The 25,105-nt window shown below is 32.7% G+C and overlaps 2 protein-coding genes and 1 pseudogene across 3 annotated transcripts; 2 read left to right on the forward strand and 1 right to left on the reverse strand.

Annotated features, from left to right (window-relative positions):
* Positions 1–2,601: 2,601 nt before the first annotated feature.
* Positions 2,602–8,450, reverse strand: LOC109005405 (auxin efflux carrier component 6). Its single transcript, XM_018984344.2, has 7 exons — positions 7,942–8,450; positions 6,840–7,468; positions 4,297–4,510; positions 4,067–4,152; positions 3,701–3,858; positions 3,371–3,447; positions 2,602–3,249 (listed from the first exon to the last, which is right to left on the reverse strand). Exons 1-7 carry the CDS (start codon positions 8,367–8,369, stop codon positions 3,183–3,185), a joined length of 1,659 nt encoding a protein of 552 aa, XP_018839889.1. The 5' UTR covers positions 8,370–8,450; the 3' UTR covers positions 2,602–3,182.
* An 8,963-nt stretch (positions 8,451–17,413) lies between these two features.
* Positions 17,414–19,567, forward strand: LOC109005406 (peroxidase 43-like). Of its 2 annotated transcripts, XM_035691032.1 has the most exons (5): positions 17,427–17,705; positions 17,784–17,945; positions 18,078–18,260; positions 18,418–18,583; positions 19,052–19,567. In XM_035691032.1, the coding sequence occupies exons 2-5, from the start codon at positions 17,793–17,795 to the stop codon at positions 19,474–19,476; spliced, it is 927 nt and encodes a 308-aa protein (XP_035546925.1). In that variant the 5' UTR covers positions 17,427–17,705; positions 17,784–17,792; the 3' UTR covers positions 19,477–19,567. The 2 variants fall into 2 exon arrangements, with proteins under 2 accessions (XP_035546924.1, XP_035546925.1); XM_035691031.1 differs by having other exon boundaries at positions 17,414–17,945.
* A 1,215-nt stretch (positions 19,568–20,782) lies between these two features.
* LOC109005407 lies at positions 20,783–24,590 on the forward strand (annotated as a pseudogene).
* Positions 24,591–25,105: the final 515 nt, after the last annotated feature.

Genomic DNA, 25,105 nt, shown 5'->3' on the forward strand with positions numbered 1-25,105 from the left:
ATCATATTAAATAATATGTGATACATCTTACTTTGTAGAATTTTCTTTAAAATACATGATTTTGATTCCTTAAATATGCAAACTATGGTTGGAATATATTTAATCTTCATTCAAATTTGATAAATTTAGTCCTAATTAAAGTTTTGATCCCATATTAATGTAGATCACTTTTAATGCACCATCTAATTCGGTAGTGGAAGAGATTTCAGGACCTTGCCTCCTTGATCTCTATCCCAAGCTCCACAATTATGATGAATTACTTAAACGAGTCAAATCCAACGTCGCATTATTAATTATGCATGGAGGAGTACTATAAATGTACAAGTGCATCTATAATTTGGCCATACCTTATTGCAGATGAATTGGTCCGATCTCAACATATATATTCCATGCATGGCATGTTTATCCGATCACATTCAAGTCAGATATGTATTTGGTAATGTGGACAAAGGATAAGAATAATTTTATGTATAACTATGAAGTGCGTAAACGTCGTGTAATCGCTTTGAAAAAGAGTTGGGTCTATTATTAAAAATTTAATTTTTTTCATGTAGGTCTCATATTTTATTTACTTTTTTTAAAATAATTATATTATAGTTATATAATTTACGGTTATAAATATATATTTTTTTTATATAATATATAATAGGTTATATTTATTTTACAATAAAAAGAATTTTATAATATAAGGATACTTGAATGAAGCCCACACATATAATACAGAAACAGGTACTCTTGATGGGATGACCCAAGAAAATAAAGATAGCCACAAATGTAAGTGGGTAACTTAATATGTACAGTAACTAAGTTCAAAACTAGAGGCTTGTCCCATCATATTATTGGGCTCCTTGGACATCAAGCTTTTTGGGGGGTATCGACAGCTTTTTACTTCTTCTAGTTCTAGCTGATCAAATGGGCCGGGTTTACATATATATATATATATATTGAGAGAGGGTGGATTATTAATTAGGTCTCGTTTGGATATAGAAATATTATCAACCTATCTCATCTGATCTAATTTTATCATTATAATTTTTTTAAATTTTAAAATAATAATAATATTAAAAAATAATATTCTAACAATATTTTATTCAACTCATATAAAATCATCTTATCTCATCTCACTATCCAAACGACGCTTTAAACATTTTTAAGGATTTTCTTCTTCTTTATAGTTTGCCTACTAATTATAAGCAGAGAATACTCATTAATTACGTCTTATAATTATTGAAGTTTGATTTTCGTGGACAACTTCTTGCAGTTTAAAATTAAGTACTCCACAAAGATAACTCTTATATATACTGCAAGCTGCTAAATTCATACACCTTAGAAGTGTTAGAATAAAAAGTAAATGATCGAACTCAAATTTAAAATTTTTATGATAATCGGTGAATATTTAATATGAAATTTTTTTTTTTTTTTATATCTAATAATTAGCTTTAATGATCTTGATCAAGATCCGCACTTTACCTTCATTTCAATGATATATTCGAAGATGCAAAAACCGCAACGATCAATTGTAAATTTTATTCATTTGAAGCATGAAGTAATTGGAGTACGTTTTTATATACATACATATATATTATTGGTGACAGTCTCCATACTAATGATCTGATAAGAACTTGTAAAACGAAATTAAAGCACTTAATATTCCTGTAACTTCCCAAGGGAGCACAAGCCATATATATATATATATATGGGTCTATATTCAAAGAATAAATATAGATAGAAGCTACTATTAGGAGCATTCATTTTGCACACATGATGTGACATCATCTAGACCACACATCTCTCCAAGTGAGTGTTGGGAACAATCAACTAGAAGCAGTCACGCAGTGAGTGCAAATTGTGCACTGCTATAGTGACTTCTCTCTACCATTACTCATATTCAAATAATACAATTGAAGCGCTTCCATCGTATCATTATAAATAGCAAGAATTTTTCTTTCTTAAATAATATGGGATACACTTAGGTCACAACAATAGATTTTGGCTTTTTTTACGACCGAAACCGTCATAAAAATACATATTTGTGATAGTTTGCTTATTTTTTGTGACAATTTCGTTTATCACAAAAGCCAAAATCTGTAGTAGTTACCCTTATCACGCACTTAGTACTAGGTACGTATTACACATCCCTTTCGAAATAATCTTATAAGAATTAAGGATACTGTTCATATTCATTGCATTGGGACGACATCATGTACGTATATCCTTACATAGGTCCAATTTGGAGGCGTGAACGATTGACAAATGGTCTATGTATCCTGAAAGCTAAGGAAAGCTACTTTCTAGCAAAACAAACATATTATTATGTTCGACGACTTGTCATGCCTGATCGAGAAAGTTTATCTCCTTTCAAAAGAATGTTTTTGTGTGATGTAAACCGAATGCCTCCTTGCTTTTTCGACGTATTGGCAACAAGAGGAATAATCGAGGACGATCCGATCCTCCTTTACACGTACAACTTTAGAAAATTTTATGGTGGCAAGTTTTTCTTTGTTCCATAAATAAACTGTACTGTGATTTGTGACGATTCATTTCGATGCTGAAAGACAAAATACAAAAGTGGAAATGACATAATTTTTCTTTGTTCTCGAGTCATCAAAGCTAGCATACTTGGTTGCACAACTTTACGTACCCACCATTCAAGAAGAAAATAAGGCTCTCCTAGTCCTAGCTAGTCCTACCTAAATCATCGTACACATGATGTTCCTTTCTTTGTTTTTTTTCCCCTTTCGGCTACCACTAATCTAGCTATGTGCTAGCTAGGATAGTAACCCAGAACATGATGACCTATTTAATTAAGATCAACCTGTCACAGTCTAATTTTGACCCTAATCTCTTGCATGGCTTTTGATATTAATATTGCACCCTAAGCAAAGTCAATTTTTAACAGCGTTTTACAATAATGGAAAGCCTAAGAACCTTGCATTGATCTCGTTAATGACATGTCATGAATATGTAATTGGCCAGATCGATCCAACATCATGGCCGGCCAACCATGGACATGAATGGTCGACCATATATGACGAAATTGTAGAGAGACATAGTACTAATTAGACGTTGCTGAACAGCTTCATGCTACTAATTGCTATGAGCACAATACCTTGGATGCTCCTCCTCATGCTTTATTGAAAACGCATGACCAACTTGATCATGATCTTAATCCTCCTTCCCCTTCATAGACCTAGAAATATGTAGTAGAGGAGAGTTACAGGTAATGAAACTAGCATCCCAAAGATAACCCTGCAAAAGGAGATCAAGTAGTACTTTAAGTGTACGTAGATAATTAGTTTTAATAATCCGATGTGTTTTTGGATCGATGTAAAGCTCAAAGATAGATGATCATTAAATCAGTCTTACGTACCCTGTACTCAAAATGTCCGGGTGCAATCCATATTCCCTTGCGAAGACAAATGGCACAATCCCTTGTGGAAGAGCTGCCTGTGATTCAGCACCAAATTACTTTATTACAGACTTGATCAGAAGATCAAAGTTTTCCACTCGAAATGCAGATATATACATATATTTATATATATATATATTCTGCCCTTATATATGTTCTAGCTGGTTTATTATCCCGAAAGAAAAAGGCATGCAGCAACATAGATGATAAATCTGCATGCATGTATGTGTACGTACAACATACATTCATGCAAACAACATAAACCATCTACATTTGTGCAGATCATAGTACCTGTACAATGGCAGCATGTAGTTCTACACCTCTTAATCCAACAGCAACCGACGTGGCTGACATTATAATGGGGCCCGAAAGGAAGCGGATAGCCATCCCCATGGTCGCCCTTTTCGTTCCACAGGCAATAATCCGGGGCTGCAGAGCCATGAACAGCCCTGCAATATTTAGCAATTATGTCATAATTCAGAAGTGCAGTACTTCATCCTGGTCTAACGTACCAATGTGAAAGCAACATGAGAATGATGCGCGCGCATCACGTGATAAATAAGCTAGCTAGTATATATTGTACAAAAAAATAGATGACAAATGCATATATATATATATATACACACACACACACACGTGAAAGGCAGATAATATTACCTAAACTGAACATGGCCATCCCAAGACCTGCATCTGAGATTATTTTTATCGAGTATTTCACCAGATTGGGCATCCCTATATTCCATCTGTGAGATGCATGGAAGAAGCTTGTTGTCATAAACTATCACGTACGTACAAAATACATGCATGCATATATAATTACTTATTAAAAAATGTAATATAGTTCCTAGCTATATGTGTGTGTGTGTGTGTATTCATGAGCAACTCACTTGAATGAGATTAGAGACCACAGAAGCCCTAATATACTTGAGTATGTGTTTGGGTTTCGAGAAAGCTTCCTTCCAACAACGATGAGTATAAGCCTCATCATGACAAAAGCATGTGGCATTTCAGCTTGAATGGTCGGTTCGGCTCCTTTGGTATCAGCTTCTAATTCCTCCGGCATTTGAATTTTGGTAATGTCTCTGAAGCTAATTTCTTTCCCTAATATATAGAGTAATGAAAGTCACTTAAATCAAATACAGTACTAACAACTCGATCGCAAGGTTAGCAATTAGAGTACTTAATTAGATCGGTTTTATAATTCTGATGATTCCCATTTCAGTACCGACTTGTATAACAGAAGTAGTGAGATCACTTAAATTTAAATTAGTATTATTTTTAATAAAATTTATTTTTTGACCAATCATATCGAATGAATGTACGTATTAGTATGCAGAATTGTATATTTATGCTAATATTTTTAAGAAAAAAAAGGTAAAAAAAAAAGAAAAAGAAAACTGATTTTGAGACATACGTTAGACATCATAATTAGGAAATGAAAACTTTTTTGGGTGCTGTTTGAATAATGGTTCTTTTAATTAAGATCTTGAGTACCAATTAGGCAATCAAGTAGGCGGTCCACTATCATTACACACGTGCCTTGAGCAAATGATGGCGCCTATCAAGTAAGATTCTGACTAAAGTTAAGTTTGGGCAGTGATGTGTTGTCCGATAATTTATAAATAATAATAAAAATATGATAAAAATATAAAAATAAAATATTAAATAGTAATAAAAAATAATTATAAAATATTAAATAGTATTGTAATAATCTCATTATCCAAACATAGCTTAGTGTTATATATATATATATATATATATATATATATTACAGCATCATTATTTAAAAATTTAAATAGAATAGAATAGAGTAGAGTTAGAATTCAAGACATTTTATTTTGATACCATATAAACAAACCCTTATTACAAAAGGTTAGAACAATAAAAAGATATTCTATTATTAACATGTTTATTATATGTGTTTGGAACGGAAAAATAACTCAAGGACCTTTGACCCTTTGGGCTAGTTTTATTTTTGAGTTTTGCTATATAATCTCTATCACATTCTATATTTTATATTTTTTAATATTTTCTTTTAAATATTTTTTGAGTTTATTTTTTTAAAATTATTTCAAATTTTTATTTTTTATTTATATTATAAATATTTGATAAAAAAATAATAAAAATTAAAAAAAAATATAGAGCGTGAGAAAATTAGAAAGATTTATTGTTTATTTTTATATATTGATTTGCTATTGGTGAAGCGTGGACCGGGAGGGGGCCACATCTTTTATTCAGTCTAATCATGTCAGGAGCACTAAATACCAGTGGACAAATAAAACAAAAATAAAAGAAAATGGAAAATGGAAAATAATTTAATAGACAAATTAAATACATAAAGTTATGTTGGAGTCTTGTCTGAGTTTTCTCACCACCATCAGTATGAACAGACTACTCTCGGTCATATAATTAATGTCATATTTATACATAAAAATAAATTTATAAATTAATATATTTTAATATAATACGTTAAATCATAAAATTATTTTTATTATAAAATAAATTTAAAAAATTTTATAAATTCATGTTAATTTATAAATTTATTTTATATAATCTATTTATATATAACCGTTCTCTTTGTAAAAAGTTGGACAATAGATTTGATCATATTTTATGTAACAAAATTAAAGTTAATTCCCAGCAAGTTAGACTAACCAAACTTTATTTGGCCTCCAAAATCTTAACCAATCTTTGAAAAATGCATCAAATTCATAATTAATTCCCCACTAATCTGAGCAAATAATTCAGTTCCTAATTAGATAGTAAAAACTAAATTAAGGAAATGATAGAGGCATATTATATATAATTTTTGCAAACTCTTTGAATAAAATATTAAAATGCCTTGATTTTTTTAAAAGAAGAGGTCGATCGGTACTGAGGGTAAGGTGGAGAAATGAAAGCTGCTTGAACAGTAACACTGTTCTAAGTACAGAACTTAAACTGTTCATGCCTCTTTTTTTTTTTTTTGGTGTGGAGATGATCATGAGTTTTGATTTATAAAACAGTTGTCTCTAAGTATTTTTGAGAATCGAATGGATAAACCTAAACCCTCCTCAGCTAGCTCCTCTCATGGAAGGTGAGAATTAATGCCACACGAAAAAGATCTCATCAATTTCTGAGGACAGAAAAAACAAACGCCAAAAGATGCAGATGCATGCTTGGTCCATCCGACCCCTTCGCAACAATACAATTAGGAAAATGCAAGTGTTTTTGGTTCAATAATGGACAAAGACAACCACGGTTAATTCGTTATCAGATGTATCAACCTCAGACCAGCTTAATCTGTCAGGTTTATGCAGAAAACAGTCATGGCATCCGGAGACAAAACGTGCAGTACCACGATCTGAAAAGGGTTCCATGTCTGCTTGATATTTCTCACGTATATAGAAACGACAGCAGGACACACATCAGTAGGGTACCGGGTACGTACCTGCAACCATGACATCTTTGTACCCTTGTCTCTCCCCCTGCGTACATGACTTCCCTGGTGAATCCCACATCATCTTCAAGCCGGAGAACGACGGAGAATTCTGCCGGAAAATCCTACCGGCAACTGGGGACCTCGACCATACAGGAGTGTTCGCAGCCGTGGTCGCCGTGGTCGTCTCTAGCTCGTTAAAATTCGAGGCCCGTGGCGTCGGCTGGAGCGAGTAGGCGTCAGACGACGCGTATCCAGATAACCGGGGACTCCCGGAGCGGTACCCAATAGCGAGGTCCGCGTGCCCGAATGAGGCATCGTGCGGTAGTAGTGATACCGGGGTGTTGATAGAGAAGATTTCGGCGTTGGAGAGGTTGGAAGCTCTGGGGGTGATGGCTATGGAGGGGGACAGAGTGGACTGATCGGGGGCGGAGGATGTAGACCGTCGGATGCGAACCCGGATAGTGCGGCCATTGTCGTCAAGTTCTGACTCGGTACGGAGAGGGTCTCGGCCGTCGAGCGATATCACGTCGTTGTCGAGCTCGAATTTGGTTATCGAGGCGGCGGCGGAGCCCGGAAACTTGGATTGAATCAGTAGGGTAGCGGCTCGGTATTCGAAGAGGAAGAGCAAGAGTGTGTACCTAAGAATATATACGAAACCTCTCCTTAATTATAAGCATTAGAACTCAGTTATATATAATGCAGTCACACACTTCGATATAGAATTATATTCATGCCTAAGTATCACATCTGATTTGCATCACATCTGATTTGCATCACATCTGATTTGCATCTGAATTACTGCTAAAACAAAGACTTTTACGTGTTAAACCTAAGCTGATTAACATAAACTTTTGAGGTTAGAGAATCTGCTTTAAATATATGGTATGAGATGGGACTGACGCTCATTTTTGTGTGTTTTTCCAACTTTTCGGCTTCCTTTCTCCAAAAGGTCTAGCTAAGTTACTATCACCTAAATCTAAGAGAAAGTGATCACAGAGAGAGCAGTATCAAGAAAGAGACCCATAAATTAAGCTTTCACAAGAATCAAGATGATGACTAGTAAAGGAAAAAATAAAAGAAAAAGAAAAGAGAAAATGTTAGTTTGCAGTACCATATGATGCATTGAAGCACAACCACCTGCACCATGAGGCTCTGAGTGAAATCTCCATACATGGCTTTGAGTAAAGGAATTCCCATGACGAGTGTGTTGGGCAAAGTAGCCACAGAGAAGAGAGTGATGAGCCAATCCAAGCTGCCATTGAAGAAGATTACCCACAGTGAGAGCAAGACAAGGACTACAACCTTAGAGAGAGTGTCGGCCAGTATGAACTTGGTGTCCATTTGGTAGGGATTGTTCAGAGATATGAAGTGGAAGGACAGCACCGGAACCGCAAAGACGGCCACGAACCGGTTGATCCCTGAGCACTGCTCGGGAGTGAATATCTTCCACCATTTCACTGAGCTATATGCTACCAGCATTGCGAAATATAGGGGAACCATTGCACACATGACCTTGTAGAAATCATTCCCAGTTATCATCTCTCCAACTGATCTCTCAGTTTTTTTTTTGGGTCGGTCTGAGTGTTTTTTGTCTGTGGAGGAGGCCGACGATTACATTATAGTAAAATGAAGAAGCAAGTCAGCGTTTATATAGGAGATTTATGGACGACAATGCCCTTCTATATATGAATTGTATGATCTTCACTTTGGAGATACTTTAGTACTGAGCTTAATGAGATATATTAATCTATTGTCACATTTAATTTAAAAGAAAAAGAGTTGTGCAATTTCCACGTGGCAAATTAATATGAAAATCCATATTCTGTACTACTGTATCATCTTCCTCTCGGTAGTTGGAGACATGGAAATTGCTATTTTAAAGTATTAATGACCTAATGAGTGAGGCACCAACCACAACATTTTTACTGATTAAGATAATTTTATCATGAGCCATACTAGGTCAACGAGGGTTAACCATGATGTTTTTTTTTCCATCATATATAATTAAGAAAAATCTATTTATCATTCTATAATCTAGTATTAAATAATAAATTTACAAGTGAAACGTAATAAATAGTCTCAAATTATCTAGTAATACGTCATAAAATGATGAGAGAATGATAAAAAAATAGATGATGAGTAGCATTACTCTATAATTAATGTATAGAAGCATTACACTTCATTTTATGTCTCAAGGATTTATAATCATGAGTAATTCTGTATCAATATAGTAGGATAGATGTGATATATATGAGAGTGATATGTACAAATTTTTCATAAAAGAGTTGGATTATCTATAAAACACAATCAAATAAGATGTATATGTACACAACATGTAGGTATAATAAATGTACTAAAAGTCTAAAACCAAATGTAGAATAAGTCTAGATCAATAGGGTTTGTCGGATTGTCGAGCTACTAATCTGACATCATACTTCCTATGTAGGGGTGACAATATGTTTGGGTTTGATGTTAACGAGTTTGAGTCAAAACGGGTTGATCATTTAAGACATGATTTATAAATAGGTCAACCTACTTAATACGAAATCAACCCTTTTTAATCTGTTTAAAATTTATTTCAAAATTAAAATTTTATTATTGTTAAGTTATAATATTGATATCTCTCAGTATGCTTATATTTTTATTGTTGAGATTGTAATTTTAAATCTATGCTCATATCTGTTCTTGTATAATTTGTAATATTGATTTTATTATATGTTAAAATTTGAAGAATATTGATATATATTTTTTAAGATATTATGGTTATTAATAAATATAAATTTTAACTTTTATATGAAATTATGTTAATCAAGTCAAATGAGTTATACGTTTTATTTCAACCCATTTACATGAAACAAACGGATTTAAATGAGTCGCGTCGTGTTAATATATTTCTAATTAGGTGACATGATATGAGCCGATATCTAAATGAGTTGGGTTAGGATTTAAAAATTTGACATGTTTAGATTAACAAGTTGGGTTCGAGTTAACTTATATAGTTGAATGCTTATGACTTACACGACACGAATACGACTTGAAAATACGATTTGCCACCCGTATTTCTATGTATACTTTCAGAGCAATAGTATGAAATGATATCGTGGATACACCCGAACAGACATAAAAAGAAAAAGAAAAAAAAAGCATAAGGAACTAATAAGAGCATCACCTATTGGTGAAATTTCCTAATGCAGTAAATATCATGTTCAAGTTAGTATTTATTTGTTTTTTGAAAAAAAAAAAAAAAAAGAGAGGAAAAGATAAACATTAGACAGGAGCGAGCCAAAGTACTAAAAGTGTTCAAACTTTAAAGTGACAAACCACCGGCCCATATGCAAAGTTACCATTCGATTGAAAGAAAAGGGGATTTTGTACTTGATTCGACACTGATCATGCAGAGTAGTAGTGAAGCAAGCTAGAGACCCTAAAATCATATGTCCTGGCCACCTTCAAAAACCTCTTCTGCTCTCACACATACACTATATTATATGGAGTTCAACTTCTTTCCTCGTGTTAAGTGATCGATCATTGAGAATCTAGAAAGAAATCTTCAAATCCGATGTTAATGATCTATCTTCCCAAGGGTCCCATGCTTGCTTATATATAGTTTACTTGTATATATATACATCAATGGGCTTTTGCTCTAATCTGTTTTCTCTTGTTTTTCTCATTTTTCCTTTCTGATAAAAGCTCATTTTTTTTAGAGTTTGTTAAAAGTAAAACTTTGGGGTTGGTTTGGAGACCCACTGTTAAAAGTGAGGAAGAAGAAAGCTTAACCCACCTTTTCGAGTACTATATTATATCATAACAATGTCTGTTGCTTCTCATAAAGTTTACGTGCTTTTAAAATGCATGGGTGTGTGCTTTTAATATGTATAATATATACACATGACTTCTGTCAGAAAAGTTCAAATCTGATGATCTGCATGCAGCCAACAACATATGATCGTGTGTGTGTGTGTGTGTATATATATATATATATATATGTTCCACACACAAACACATGGTATGTTTACAGCTTCCGAGTTTATTAAGCCATCACCATGCATGTTTGTATAACGTACGTATCTGCAAATTAATTCCAGATACCCGAGCTATCGTTCACTTGATATCGGTTGATCGGTCTCAAAGTTCAAATATATCTTATGATCTACTGCTCATTAATGCATCGATCATGTGGTCTTTCGTTTTTGTATTACTCCTAGCTATATATATATCTGGCTCATTAAAAGGAAAAGTTAATGGAAGCGCATGCAAAAGCTAATTTTTCACTAATCGGATGAAAAAAGTAGTTGACGTACTGGAGGCCAGAGATCATGCATGCAGCTAGCTATATAGGTAGGTTTGTCTAAACATATTCACATGATAATTAGAATTCATTCAAATTATAAGGCGCGCGCTGCAGCAGCAGCCTCAAGTGCAAAGGTGATCGATGGAACAAGACATGATCATGAGAAGATCGAAGAGAAGAGATCAACAGTATATAGGGTGTAGTACTATATATACATATACTGAATAAAGTGATTGCATTTGCCTCTAAATACCCCAGCAATAATTGTGTTATTGTCCTCTTTGTATTGTTTTCTTTTTGTTGTTTTGATAGCGAAACGACATGATCCATGTGGTTTTTGCTAGCTATCTAGTCCCACCTCTCTGATCCCGTGCATGGCAGCAGCAATAATTCAACTTTTGTTTTTGTTTTTTTTTTTTTTGAGAAAAAAAAAAAAAAAAAAAGAGATACGTAGAATTAAGTAGATTTTTCAGAACTGCCTAGCTAGCTCCCTTTGTCTTTTCTCTCTGGACTCTCTCCTTTGAGATCATAATGCACATGAGCATTGCTCTAGGTAATCGTTCACATGAACAGTAAGTACTACAGGGCCCAATGATCAGGTAAATATATCTGAGCATTAGCATTGGATTCATCATTTTTATCTTTAAAATTTGATGAAAAGTACATATTTTTCATAAATCCAAAATCTCTCTATCCATAACCCCACATTGGATTAACCATTAGATTCATCAAAATAATAATATAATATTATTTCGTTAATAATAATATTTTTAATTTATTTTTTTCATATTTGACAATTACACTAACTATATGTTAATTAATAATTTAATTTAATATTTAAATTATTATTTCCTAACTTAAATATATTGTGGCTCAAAATTGGGAAACAATAATTTAAATAAATAAAATAATGGTTATAGAGTGTGAATAGTGAGTCTTCAAATTTGAAGATGAAGATGAATGTACTGTAGCTAAAAGCTTGACATTTGAGCATATGGTGAATCCAATACCAGGATTTTAAAACCAAAATCATCAAATTTTGAAGATTGGACTCATTTGATGAGTCCAATGCTAGTGCTCTAAGAGATCAACTACTTACTGGTTTAATTAAAAAATTTACTTTTATAAATTCAACTAGTCATTTTTCAATAACATTAAATAATAAACTCTCAAAATCTATCACTATTATATTAAAATATTAATTTTAAAATTTTCATTTATTTTAATTGTAATTGTAATTGAAATATTTATTCATTATTAAAAAAATACACATTAATTTTCTAACGTGTGTATTATTCTAATTGATATAATTTTTTAACGGTCTTTTTGAAAATTAGAGAATTTTGCAAATGGGAAAAAGGTATTTTAGATTATTTTTTTAATTTTTATGGAGAAACCAAAATTCTAAACTACGAAATAGCTAAATGTATATGCTAGGACTGAGCAAAATTTTGAAAATCTGACTCTCTGTCGAAGTTTTTTTCCCTTAGAAGTTAGAGTCGAAGTACTCATTGATGAACCAACTCTGGCTCCACTCTGACCCTACTCTGATACTCCGCCTCCGATTCCGACTCCAACTCTGACTCCGACTCTGCCTCCAATTTTATACATATCTTATAAAAATATGTGTCTTTCTATATATTAATCATTTAAATTTTATACAACTATATCATATATAATTAGTTAAACTCAATAATATACTAGTTAAATAATATATTTATACTTTAATATATATAGACTAAATTGACAAATAAATATAGTTTAGTATATGACTATATGTAAATATTATACTATTACAAATTTACAATATTACTACCATGTAACACTAAATTACTAATGTATAAATATAATAACATATAATACTAATGTATATATAATATACTACAAACACGAAAATGCATAATAACATGTAATATTAATGTATAATAACATGTAATACTAATGGATAAACACTAATCTATAAATTTATAATAACATATAATACTAATTTACAATAACTAAAATATTAATCATATAAATTTTATATAACAATATCTTATATTAATTACATCTTTTAGCCTAATAAATTCTCAACATATTCCTTTTGATAAATATATTAGTAATACTAATTTACATTAGTATATTAATTACATTTATGGCCTAATACTAATACTATTAGTAATCCACTTTAAGTCTATATATAAATTACTATATAAATCACTATAGTATTAGTTTATAACTAATACTATATCACTATATAATACTATTAATTATAGTGATATAGTAAATCTAATACTATCAGTGATATAGTTATAGTACCTATATTTATACTAATACTATTATATAGTTATACTAATTACTATAACTATATATAGTATTAATATCACTATAGTGTTAGTGATAATACTATATTATCACTAACATATAGTAATAGTACTATACCAATAGTATTACTATATACTAATACCATTAGTGTATTACTAATATTTATATATATTAATATATAAATCAAGTATAAGAGATTAGATATTTAATATATATATATATATATTAAATCACTAACATGCTAATAATTTGATACTATAGTATTAGTAATTATACTATAAGATATAGTAATAGACTAATTTATAGTAATACTATATTATATATAAAATAGGCCATAATAGTATAATTAGAATTAGTAATATTCATATATATTAATATATATCATAGATTCATAGTATACTATTTAAATATCATAGTATAATATACTATATATAGTTTAATATTCATATATATATATATATATATTTTGAATCTTCATTTCGTATACAGTGCCCTTTTTTTTAATATTCATATATATATATATATAATAGATTCATGATAGTATACTACTATACGGCGCCGTTTCTATTAATTGTTAATAACTTAATTGTTTAAGCCCTCCCGAGTTCCCCCCTCCTCCCCATTTCGTCTTCAATCTTTAGATTTTTCACAGCCGTCAAGCGTCATTCGACTCACTCCCTCTCACAGCCCTCCCCTCTCGCACGCAGCCATCGACAACTCTACAACAGTCCCCACCGGTCCACCCCCACAGGCATTAATCGACACGGTAAGCCTCACTCTCTTTGCCCTTTTGATCTTGTTTAGATTAGCTTGTGTTCTTTTAAAATTTCCTTCAAAGATTATGGCTTCAAACACAGAAGGAGGTATTTATTAAGGATCTGTTTTAAGATTTTTCGCAGGCATCATGTTTCGGTTTTTGACTGGTTATTGACATAATTTCAACCGGGGTTAGCAGTACTATTACTTTCCATATGAACTGTGTTGCGAACTATGTTGCAAATGTGAATGTACATTTATAATTTTGTTGTTGTTGTGCATATAACATGTCTGCTTGGAGATTGAATAATCATAAGATTAGTCATCTTAAACAGAAAATACAGGGGAGATCAGAGGGGCTGCGTGATGTTGTTGGGTTCTGATTTTTTTTTTTTTTTTCTGTATTTCCATATTGTCTCAAATATATGATTAATGATATATTTCTATAATAGTGATTATAAAACAGCCACAAGTTGAGTTAATGTGTGATGTTGTTGGGTCTGATATTTCTCATGGTCCAACTGAACTGTGTTGCCTTTTCGTTCATCAATAGGTCAGCAATTCAGAAAAGTCTAAATTTTGAGTTGTGGAGCAAATCACCATTGAATCTGGAGGACGTTTCACCAAGTTTGGAAATTTGTAACATTTACTTTATTGTTGTTGCCTGTTGGTGGGAACATTTGTTGGGCATTTAAAATTTGTAATTTAATTTATTTTGGTGCATTTGGAACATTTGTTGGGCATGTAAGTTTGTAATTTGTTGTTGTTGCCTTGTTGGGAACATTTAATTTGATTTCTAGTTTGTACTTAGAAAATGTTAGATTTCTTTTTATTTTTAATTTTTAATTTTTGACAGCATGTTACTATGTTACTTGTTTTTAGTTAGTTGTATTTTTTGTTATAACCAAAAGTGAATTATTTAATTTAGATTGTAATTTTTAAAAAAATTAAAATTTGGAAGCCCACACAGTTTTTATTTAGTTATTTAGTTATTTATTTTTTAAAAAAGTGGGCCAAATATGAAGTTAAAAAAGACAAAAAAAAAAAAAAAAAGTCTAAAATCGGACTCCGCTCTGACTCCACTTTGACAAATCAAAGTTGGAGTTGAAGCGGAGGTAGGACATCTTAGAGTCGGAGTCGGAGGTTGGCCAATCCTACACTGATCCGATCAGTGCTCAGCCCTACGTATATACCGTATACGACTTCCCTTTATTTTAGAATAGCAAAACTCATGAGTTACTGAGTTCGTTTCTCCCAGAAGGCTGAAAGATTATTTTAAGGCCAAAAAATAATTTGGCTAGAAATTTGAGTTGGTTAGATTTAGCCAGCCAAGAAGATGATGAACGAAGATGATGAACAAATATATTGTAGATTTAGCTAGTTTGATGTAAATGTTTTTTAAGCAAACTGACCAAAATTTGACTATAAGTAGATAACTACTAGCGCTCTAATAGATCCCTAATCATAATTAGCAGCACGTATGTACACCAGTTGGATGATGTTTCGATCGATCTCATAATTTCCTCTCCATGTAATTTGAACTAATTGTTGTGATTATTATTATATAAGTACTGTCATGCAGTATTCTCATACGTGCCGGTCAATTTGCATTAATTATATATATATATATATATATATATATAAAAGAAAAGCAAGTATTTATGATAAATTATTTACGACCAGAATGATTATTTAATTATGATAAAAATATATTCATTTTAACAGAAAATAGTCATTTTCCCAATAAATAACTAGCCACAGATAAATAATTTTCTTATAGTATTAAATCAGGCCTCTAGCTTATATGTTAAGAAGTACTACAGCCGATCGAGCTTGGTTCCATGGGTGAATATTGCCATTAATTAATATATGAAGGCATGAATCTCTTCTAAACCAAATGCCCCATGCATGCTATATTGAACATCTGGCTCATAAAATGTATCTCGCTTTCGTAAATATTGATCATTATGGGGTTAAATAGTTCCAAAAATCAATTCAACCAGACTTTATTATTTATTTTACGTAGAATATGTCAACATAATATGACTTATTTAAACCCGTCATATAAATAGGTTGAACTAACATGCATGACTCATTTGATCAGATTAAGTACATAATTTTACATAAAAATTAAAATTTATATATATTAGTAACCATAATATCTTTAAAAAAATAAGACTACCTACTAACAAAATATATCAATATTTTTTAAATTTTAACATATAATAAAACTAACATTACAAATCCTATAATAACAAATATGAGTATAGGTTCAGAATTACAATCTCAATAAAAAAAATATAAACATACTGAGAAATACGAATATTACAACTCAATAATAATAAAATATTAATTTAAAAATAAAATCTAAACTGATTAAAATAAGTTAATTTCAGATTAAGTCGATTGACTCGTTTCTAAATCGTATCTTAACAAGTCAATCCGTTTTAATTATAACCCGTTAATATCAAATCTAAACTTATTAATTTTATAATATATACATATTAAATTCATAAATTGTGCCACATATTATCATTCTTATTATATATCCATTTTTTACCGTTTTTTCTTTGCCATCTAATAAAGGTCAAGTGCCGAGTTATCGATCCACTCCACGGGAATCGGTCATCCAATAGCTAGCTAGCTAGCTTTTCGGTCAGCTGTCACGATCGCTAGCTTCTTCATCTTCTTAATTTGGTTTTAACCACTCATTCCTAATTTGAACCTTGGTATCCTTATAAAGCCATGCAAGTCTAGCTCTCTGTCTTTTATGAATATCTATATGTGGATAATGACTATATATTGAAGTTCCGGTTTGCAATTTCCTTCATTAATTTGTTCAATTTTCAATTTTGTATGTCTTTTATCTTTTCCTCTACCAAGTACATATATATATACACACACTACAAAAAAAAAATAAATATTTGTAATAGATTATTTACGACGAAAATATACTACTTTAAAAAAAATAGTCATTTCATAAGAAATAATTGATCACAAATAAACAGTTTTCTTATACGCAATACTTGTATTGCAATGTAAGTCAATATTTATTTTTTTGCAAATGAGGCGGCTTTAAGTATATTATTTTTATATAGCCACCTTATATATATTCTTTTAATTATTCTAACTTTTGTAAATTGAGTGTCACATGATTCAACACTGTATATATGCAAGTTGCAACTTTAATTACCTCCCTCAAATAGATGCCAAATGCTCAAAATTTCAGAGTGAACATGGCAGAAGATGACAGTTTTTAATGCTTGCAAGCTACTCTTGTCTACCTGAGAAGAGAGGCAACATGGAAAACAAAAAAATGAAGAAAGAAAGTTGGTAATAATCATAGGCAAAAAAGGGGGAAATCAAGAAAACAAAGGGCCGAATCGATCATGTAGATACCAGAAACAGCTACATCAAAGACTACATCAGCAGGATCCCAATCCCATCTTAATCATCCATATATATACCTTATATTGTCCTAGTTTTCATCTTCCTCCACACATCCTCTTCGGATCGATATCACAGTACTACCATCTCTCCTAATGTTCATTCACAGCTTTCCAATTATGGTTTTGGTCTTGGCTTTCCTAATGTTTTGTCAGCTTACATGTATGTCGCAAGGGCAACTTCGAGTTGGATTCTACTCTCAGACATGCTCAGAAGCTGAATCAATTGTCCGCTCAGTTGTTCGAGATGCCATTGAAACTAATCCCAGGAATGCTCCAATTCTGCTTAGGCTCCATTTCCACGACTGCTTTGTTCAGGTACTTCATTTCTGGCCTAGCTCTAGCTCTCTAGCTCATGCATATAGCTAGACACACTGACACATGAGAAAATTACACTTCCCAGGTATATATATTTCTTCTTTTCTTAATTTCATTTTGTTTTTCAAACAGGGTTGCGATGCGTCTGTTTTGATCGACCATGGCTCTAACTCTGAAAGAAATGCACCTGGGCACATAGGCCTGGAGGGCTTCGAAGTGATAGAGAATGCCAAAGCAAGATTGGAAAGCGTCTGCAAGGGTGCTGTTTCTTGCGCAGATATCGTGGCTTTGGCCGCCAGAGATGCAGTATCCTTGGTAACCATTTTATATTTGAAGCTTTGCCTTTCGGCGGCATGATATACTTAGTATTAATTACTCCTGAAATTTGATCGGATCGACCACATGATGTTTATAATAATTACTTCGAAACCCAAGTTGAGAAACATGTGTATATTTGCCGTACTTGGTGCAGATAGGCGTGCCATTTTATGAGGTGCCAACCGGCCGGAGAGACGGTCGAGTTTCAAATATATCTTTTGCTGCCAACATGCCCGAAGTTGATGACTCAATTCAACTTCTGAAGTCCAAGTTCATGCATAAGGGACTTTCGCATAAAGATCTAGTCCTTCTTAGTTCTGGTATATATGTACAATATTACTTTTATTTGCCAATGTTTTATCCTAAAGTTACGTTACATTATATATATTATGCTTTTTGTTGGGTTTGTCTAAAGTATCACTCTTTAAAATGAGAAATAATAATTACAATCGTGAGCGTATAAATATTATATAATTAATTTAAAAAATATATAATATTTAATTAAAAAATAATAAATTTTTTAATAATAAATTTCACTTTTTTTTAAAATAATTATAAAAAATTTATATATAATTCATTTAAAATCGCTCTAAAAATAAGCTTACAAGGCATGATCAAAGACTCAAAAGCCATGAACACTTGGAGGAGTACTTTCCCGTATTTTAAATGGATTGACAACTCACGATCCGACACATCGTCCGTTAACTATCTAAACATGATTAAAAGTACTACATTCTCGGTGTTTTCATGGTTTTGCTCACAAAATTATCACATTGACATTGCTGCAGGTGCACACACCATTGGGACAACTGCGTGCTTCTTTCTGCAGAAGCGATTGTACGACTTCAGCACGAGCAGTAGCTCTGACCCAGCAATCAACCCTCAATTTCTACCGAAACTCAAGGCTCTGTGCCCACCTGGAAACGTCAACGACAAGATCCCTCTGGATGCTGTGACAGAATCCACATTTGATGAACAAATCTTTCGCAACATAAGGGATGGGTTTGCTGTCTTGTCGTCTGATGCTAGACTCAATGATGACATAAATACCAAGCAAGTTCTCGAGTCCTACATCAACAATGGGAGTAGTACTGGCAGACCTGTGCCATCTTTCAAGTTAGATTTTACTAAAGCAATGGTGAAGATGGGTAATATTGGAGTCAAGACAGGATTGCAGGGAGAGATTAGGCGAGTTTGCGGCAGTTTTAATTAAAGTTTGAGAGTATTCATATTTCTTGGATATGGAATTCCGTCTGTTTCGAGTTTGCAGCAGTTTTAAATAATCGAAACAATTTTTACAATCTCGAATTTATAATCACTATATAATCATTTAAAAAAAAAATATTAGATCTATATAAAAAAATTAATTTTTTAATAATAAATTTTATTCTTTTTCAAAACAGTTACATGATATTTATGCATTTCAAATTATATGTAAAATTATTCTTTAAATAATTAGAATAGTCAGATACTTTACAGTTTACAACATGCATATCTCCCAAATAATTGTTCAAGAAAATAACATATATTTCTCCAAATCAGGTTGGAAGGGCCTATTAATTAAAGAAAAATTATACTTATCATTCTCTATATCACATGTCAACATATGATTTATCATTTTTTATCTTTTATTTAAACACACACATATTGATATGTAAATATATATTTTTAAATAAAATGATAAAAATGATAAATTACATATTAATATGTAGTGTGACGATAATAAGTAACATTTCTCTTAATTAAATTATGAGTTAGTTGTTTAAACATACAAAAGACACATGTATTTTTCCTAAATAAGAATATACAGTTAGATTAAGAAATAGAAAAGTTCTATTTATTATTTTTTAACCATCGTCCCGTCAACATTTATTGGTATAAAAATAAATCATAATAAATATTTTTTAATTATTAAATATCAAACCATGAAATGATATGAGGATTAGGACAAAATAAAATTGTGGAAGCATTGCTCTAAACGATATGCATGGTAAATTGTCTTAAAAAGGGCATCTATCACATACTCCATAATAAAGAAGATTTAATACTAGATAAGTTATTATATTATCAAGTTAGTATGTAGAATATATCATACACAACATTTTAATGGTAAGTTTTAATTTATAAGATTTAAATTGTAAAATTTATCGTCTAAATTAAACTATGTTATATAAGCACTTTACTCGAAATGCTACACCACCAACTTGAGAATAGAGTTTGAATAATATTACACACAGTCATAGTCTACTATTAAAAAATTAATTTTTTTTATATAAATTTTATATTTACTCATTTTTTTCAAACAAATTACGTTACTTTCATACTATTATAAATATCATTTTTCATATAGAGAAGTTCTACATTAGCATTGCGATGGATTTGTTAAAAATAAGACTTATATTTTCTCCAAATTTATTTATCAGAAAGAAAATAGATTTTTTTAGAGAGAATAATATTTTTGCTTTATCCAAACGACGTCGTTCCTATTTGTTCTTTCTTGCTCTGCCTCTGCTCATCATCCTCGTACAGGCTAAACTGCGAACACACCGACTCGGAACTTTGCAGCAATGGGAAGCATCAGCAACAAAGGCAGGCCATTGGCGGCCCACCAGGCCCCTCTCTGCACCCGCACCCACCAAATCGGATCCCTCCTCCTAGTCTTTGCCACCTTCTTCCTCACCCGCCTTCTCGAGCGCTCATTTCCTTCCTGCCCCGACTTATCCGGCCATTACTTCCCGATGGCGCAGAGCCACGTCGGTTTTACTGGCGGTGGGTCCCTCGTTTGGCCTGAGCGAGGTTACGGGTCCTTTCTCTCCCTCAAGATCTACGTCTATGACGAGGACGAGATTGATGGACTCAAGTCGCTGATGTATGGGAGAGACGGTACGATCACCGCCGAGGCTTGCTTGAAGGGCCAGTGGGGGACTCAGGTAGATTCGGTCTTCAATTTCAGCATATTTATGCAAAATTTTGGGAAAATTGATGTAAAGAAATTGAAGCTTTCGAGTAGGAAACTGATGCTTTATGCGGTTGGTTTTGATAGAGTTTAGTGCGCTGTTTCATTTGGCTACTTATTAGGAAAGTTAGGCAAGGAGAACGAGTAAAAGTTTCCAAAATTTTAATTTAGTGTAAAATAATCGGTTTCCAGGTTTGATTTATTAAGCGAAATGAAACAAAATTAAGCTCAGATGAAAAAACTTATGAAAATGCAGTCATTACTCTTCTGTTTCTATAGTTTTATTGATTAATTATGTAGGTTAAAATACACAAGCTGCTTCTGAAGTCGAGGTATCGGACGACAAAGAAAGAGGAAGCGGATCTGTTCTTTGTGCCGGCATATGTTAAATGTGTTCGGATGATGGGTGGTCTTAATGATAAAGAGATTGACCAGACCTATGTAAAGGTATAATCTTTTGGGTATCTTTGTTTACTCAGTATTATATCCTTCATTACATAAAAAAAATAAAAAAACTAGACCTCTGTTACGGTCATTTTGCTCCTTTTCATTCAGGTCATAAGTCAAATGCCACATTTTAGGTGGTCCGGAGGTCGTGACCACATATTTGTTTTTCCGAGGTAAAATTTGGGTTGATTCTGGGTTATTGCTTCTTTGCCAAAAGATCATGTTGATGACTAATCGGCATGTCATTGTAAGAGGAGATTGATAACACTGTTTAAACATAGTTATTGATAGAAATTCTGAGAAAAAACAAGGATAGCATATCTGGAGCAGTGCTTAAAAGTAGTTTGTAAGAGCGAGATATGACTTCATAGTTCAGATCAGTCTGTCTTCTTCTCTCATCATAATTCCATAACTTAAGCAAGATGAAGAATTTCCTTTTTCATATTTTATAGGCCTTTCCAATTGGCCTATAATACATTTAGCAATAACTCATGAAAGAAATAAAAATTATTGTTAGCATAATTCTTTTAGTTGGGTTGTTAGGGCAAGAAAATAATATACTTGGAAACAAGTCATGATACCTGTTCCTCTCAGTTAAAATTACCAATTGAAGTAACCATTTCAACCCTTTTGTAACCCTTTCAATTCTTTTACCTCTGTTTTTCTGTTTCTTTTTTCTTAGCCAGCAAGCTGTGCACATAATGAAACCAAGTCTCTGATAATAATTATGGCGAAGAGAAATAATTTTGAGCTTGCACAGATCTTCACTAATAGTATTGAAATGTGAATGATCTTACTTTCTCTCAACTGCAGCTGTGCTGGAGCTCACTTATTTAAATCTTGGGCAACATACATAAATCATTCCATCATTCTGACTCCTGAGATACCATGCTTACTTCCCAAGACATATTATAAGGTTCATTTAATGGATTCCAGTCAGGGATAAACTGACAGATTGTAATCTTCAGTTATTGTTTTCGGCTGCTGATAGTAGACAATGCTCAAATGCCTTGTATAAAAAAATTTCAGGCATTTTTGACATTTTATAATTATCATAGGCAGTATGTTATTCTGTTCAAACCAGATGGCATGTATGTCTTATATATAAGAAAGTGTTTAAGAAATATGGAAATTGTATGTGGAGGGACATTACTTGAAAGAGAAAAATTACTTGCGTGTTGTGTGGTGTGGATTGAGCAGTAATGATTGTTAACCTGGAGCATGAACAACCCTCTGAAATGTCTTAGTATGACACTAATTGTATTCATGGTCCGTTCTTTTCTTGTTGCTGGATTTGAACGTACAATTTTTTGTATGTGCTTGGTCTATTTCTGCAATTAGTTTCAATGATTTTTGGGGTGGGTCCTCTGTGGCTATCAGATCATTGGTACTAATGTTTATTAATGTGTTAGTGCAGGGGGACCCGACAGATAAGAAAGACACAAGTTCTTTTAATACATGGAAAGATATCATAATTCCCGGAAATGTTGATGACAGGATGACCGGAACTGGGGCTACCCTTGTCCAGCCTTTGCCTCTATCAAAGCGGAAGTATTTGGCAAACTATTTAGGTCGTGCACAAGGAAAGGTTGGCCGTCTTCAGTTAGTAGAGCTTGCCAAGAAATTTCCAGACAAGGTATGTCATCATCTAATACTTTTTTATCACCTTAAATGAAATATTTGGTTTGTTCAATTTTGTATTCAGTAACCTAGATTCGACTGTGAAGTTTGGTTGAACTACAAACGCGACTTAGACATTGAGTTCTGTGCCCATATTTGGTCATTTGCATCAGGAAAAAATTTTGCCAGTCTAAGCAGGGCAAAAAGTGGTCGTCGCATATCTAATAATCAATTCTCACAAATTGTTCGAAACCTATATATATAAAAAAAAATCTCGTGACTTTTTTGAAGCACAAAAATGCTTATGCAATTGTTTATTGGCTAATAACATTCACTAGTATTATACAACCACTAGATTGTGTATAGAAAGGCAAAGTTATACTTTCACAGCACAAATAGTGATGGTGCTAACTATTTTCTGGCGGTGGTTGACAAAGATGCTTTGAAATCCCACCTTGTGTGGTGGTATGTTCCATCTGAAAGTGCTAAATCTTGACTACATTTACTTTGTGTTATTTTTCTAATAGATATACAAAGTATGCGTATTGAAAACGGTTGGAATCTCCAGAGCTTAAGTTCAGTGGCCCTGAAAAATTGGGAAGGATAGAGTATTTTGAAGACCTTCGAAATGCAAAGTTCTGCCTTGCTCCTCGTGGGGAGTCATCTTGGTCTCTCCGATATTATGAGTCTTACTTTGTGGTCTCTCTCTCTCTCTCTCTCTCTCTCTGTTTTCACATACACGAAATAGGGTGGACCAGTTAAAATAATGTGTGTTTCTGCTAAACAGGAGTGCATCCCAGTCATCTTATCGGATCAAATAGAATTGCCTTTCCAGAATGCCATTGACTACACCCAGATATCAATAAAATGGCCATCCACTCAAATTGGTCCCCAACTTTTGGACTACCTAGAATCTATACCAGGTCAAATTTGACACTTCATTATGTCGTGGTTTTCATACTGTTTCCATTAACATGTTATGGCTTCTGTTTTTGGGTTTTCAGATGAACATATGGAGAAGATGATTGCCCATGGTAAACATATAAGGTGCCTATGGGTTTATGCTCCCGAATCCGTATCATGCTCAGCATTGCACGGCATTATGTGGGAACTTCAGAGGAAAGTAAGGCAATTTCACCAGTCAGCTGAGACATTCTGGCTGCACAACGGATCTATTGTAAATAGAAACTTGATTGAATTCTCTAACTGGAAACCTCCCTTGCCTTTGCCTTGATCATGGTTAGAGATGATCCCTTTGCTTGCCTGTATATTTTATTTTCATAAAGCCAGTCCGCATTCTATTTGATTTGTTTTGTTAGTTTTAGGCCTTTCTCTCACGTGCACATGATTTCTTAGGTTAGATCTATTCCTCCCGAATATAATGGGATAAACGGTCCTCCCCCTTCTTCCCCCTCGCCCCATTTTTTCTTTAATCTGATCATTATGCATAGACATCATGAATACCCTTTTAAGAATCTAATTCTCAATGATAAGCACTGTAACCCCATGTTCAAAAATCTTTAAAGTTCTATTGCAAGTTTCTTTTTCTTATTTTTTTGTACTTGTGTCCTTTCACTGCCATGCTCTTGCAATAGTGGAGGATAGCTTGATGAACTTGGATGCTTGTGGCTGAAATTATATCGAGATTATCGGTACTTTACGTTGATTAAAGTATGGGTTCTTAATATGGAATGCCCTTCAACACTTTTGGGGGGCTGATTTTCCTGGTTTATTTCTATGAGATGCTAAAGTATATCTCTAATCTTTATCATTTTTAACCAAATGGATTGATTTTACATATTTTTAGTTTACAAGTCAA

This window comes from Juglans regia, chromosome 6 (genome assembly GCF_001411555.2).
Source record: "Juglans regia cultivar Chandler chromosome 6, Walnut 2.0, whole genome shotgun sequence".
NCBI classification, from domain to species: Eukaryota; Viridiplantae; Streptophyta; class Magnoliopsida; order Fagales; family Juglandaceae; genus Juglans; species Juglans regia.

Excerpts from the sequence above, each read along its gene's own strand:
- LOC109005405 (XM_018984344.2), bottom strand. The coding sequence starts at position 8,369 with ATGATAACTGGGAATGATTTCTACAAGGTCATGTGTGCAATGGTTCCC. Across the intron at positions 7,469-7,941 it reads GTGCTTCAATGCATCATATG|GTACACACTCTTGCTCTTCC; the intron begins GTACTGCAAACT and ends ATATATTCTTAG. Across the intron at positions 3,250-3,370 it reads CCGGACATTTTGAGTACAGG|GGTTATCTTTGGGATGCTAG; the intron begins GTACGTAAGACT and ends CTCCTTTTGCAG.
- LOC109005406 (XM_035691031.1), top strand. The coding sequence starts at position 17,724 with ATGTTCATTCACAGCTTTCCAATTATGGTTTTGGTCTTGGCTTTCCTA. Across the intron at positions 17,946-18,077 it reads TCCACGACTGCTTTGTTCAG|GGTTGCGATGCGTCTGTTTT; the intron begins GTACTTCATTTC and ends TTTTTCAAACAG. Across the intron at positions 18,261-18,417 it reads CCAGAGATGCAGTATCCTTG|ATAGGCGTGCCATTTTATGA; the intron begins GTAACCATTTTA and ends TACTTGGTGCAG.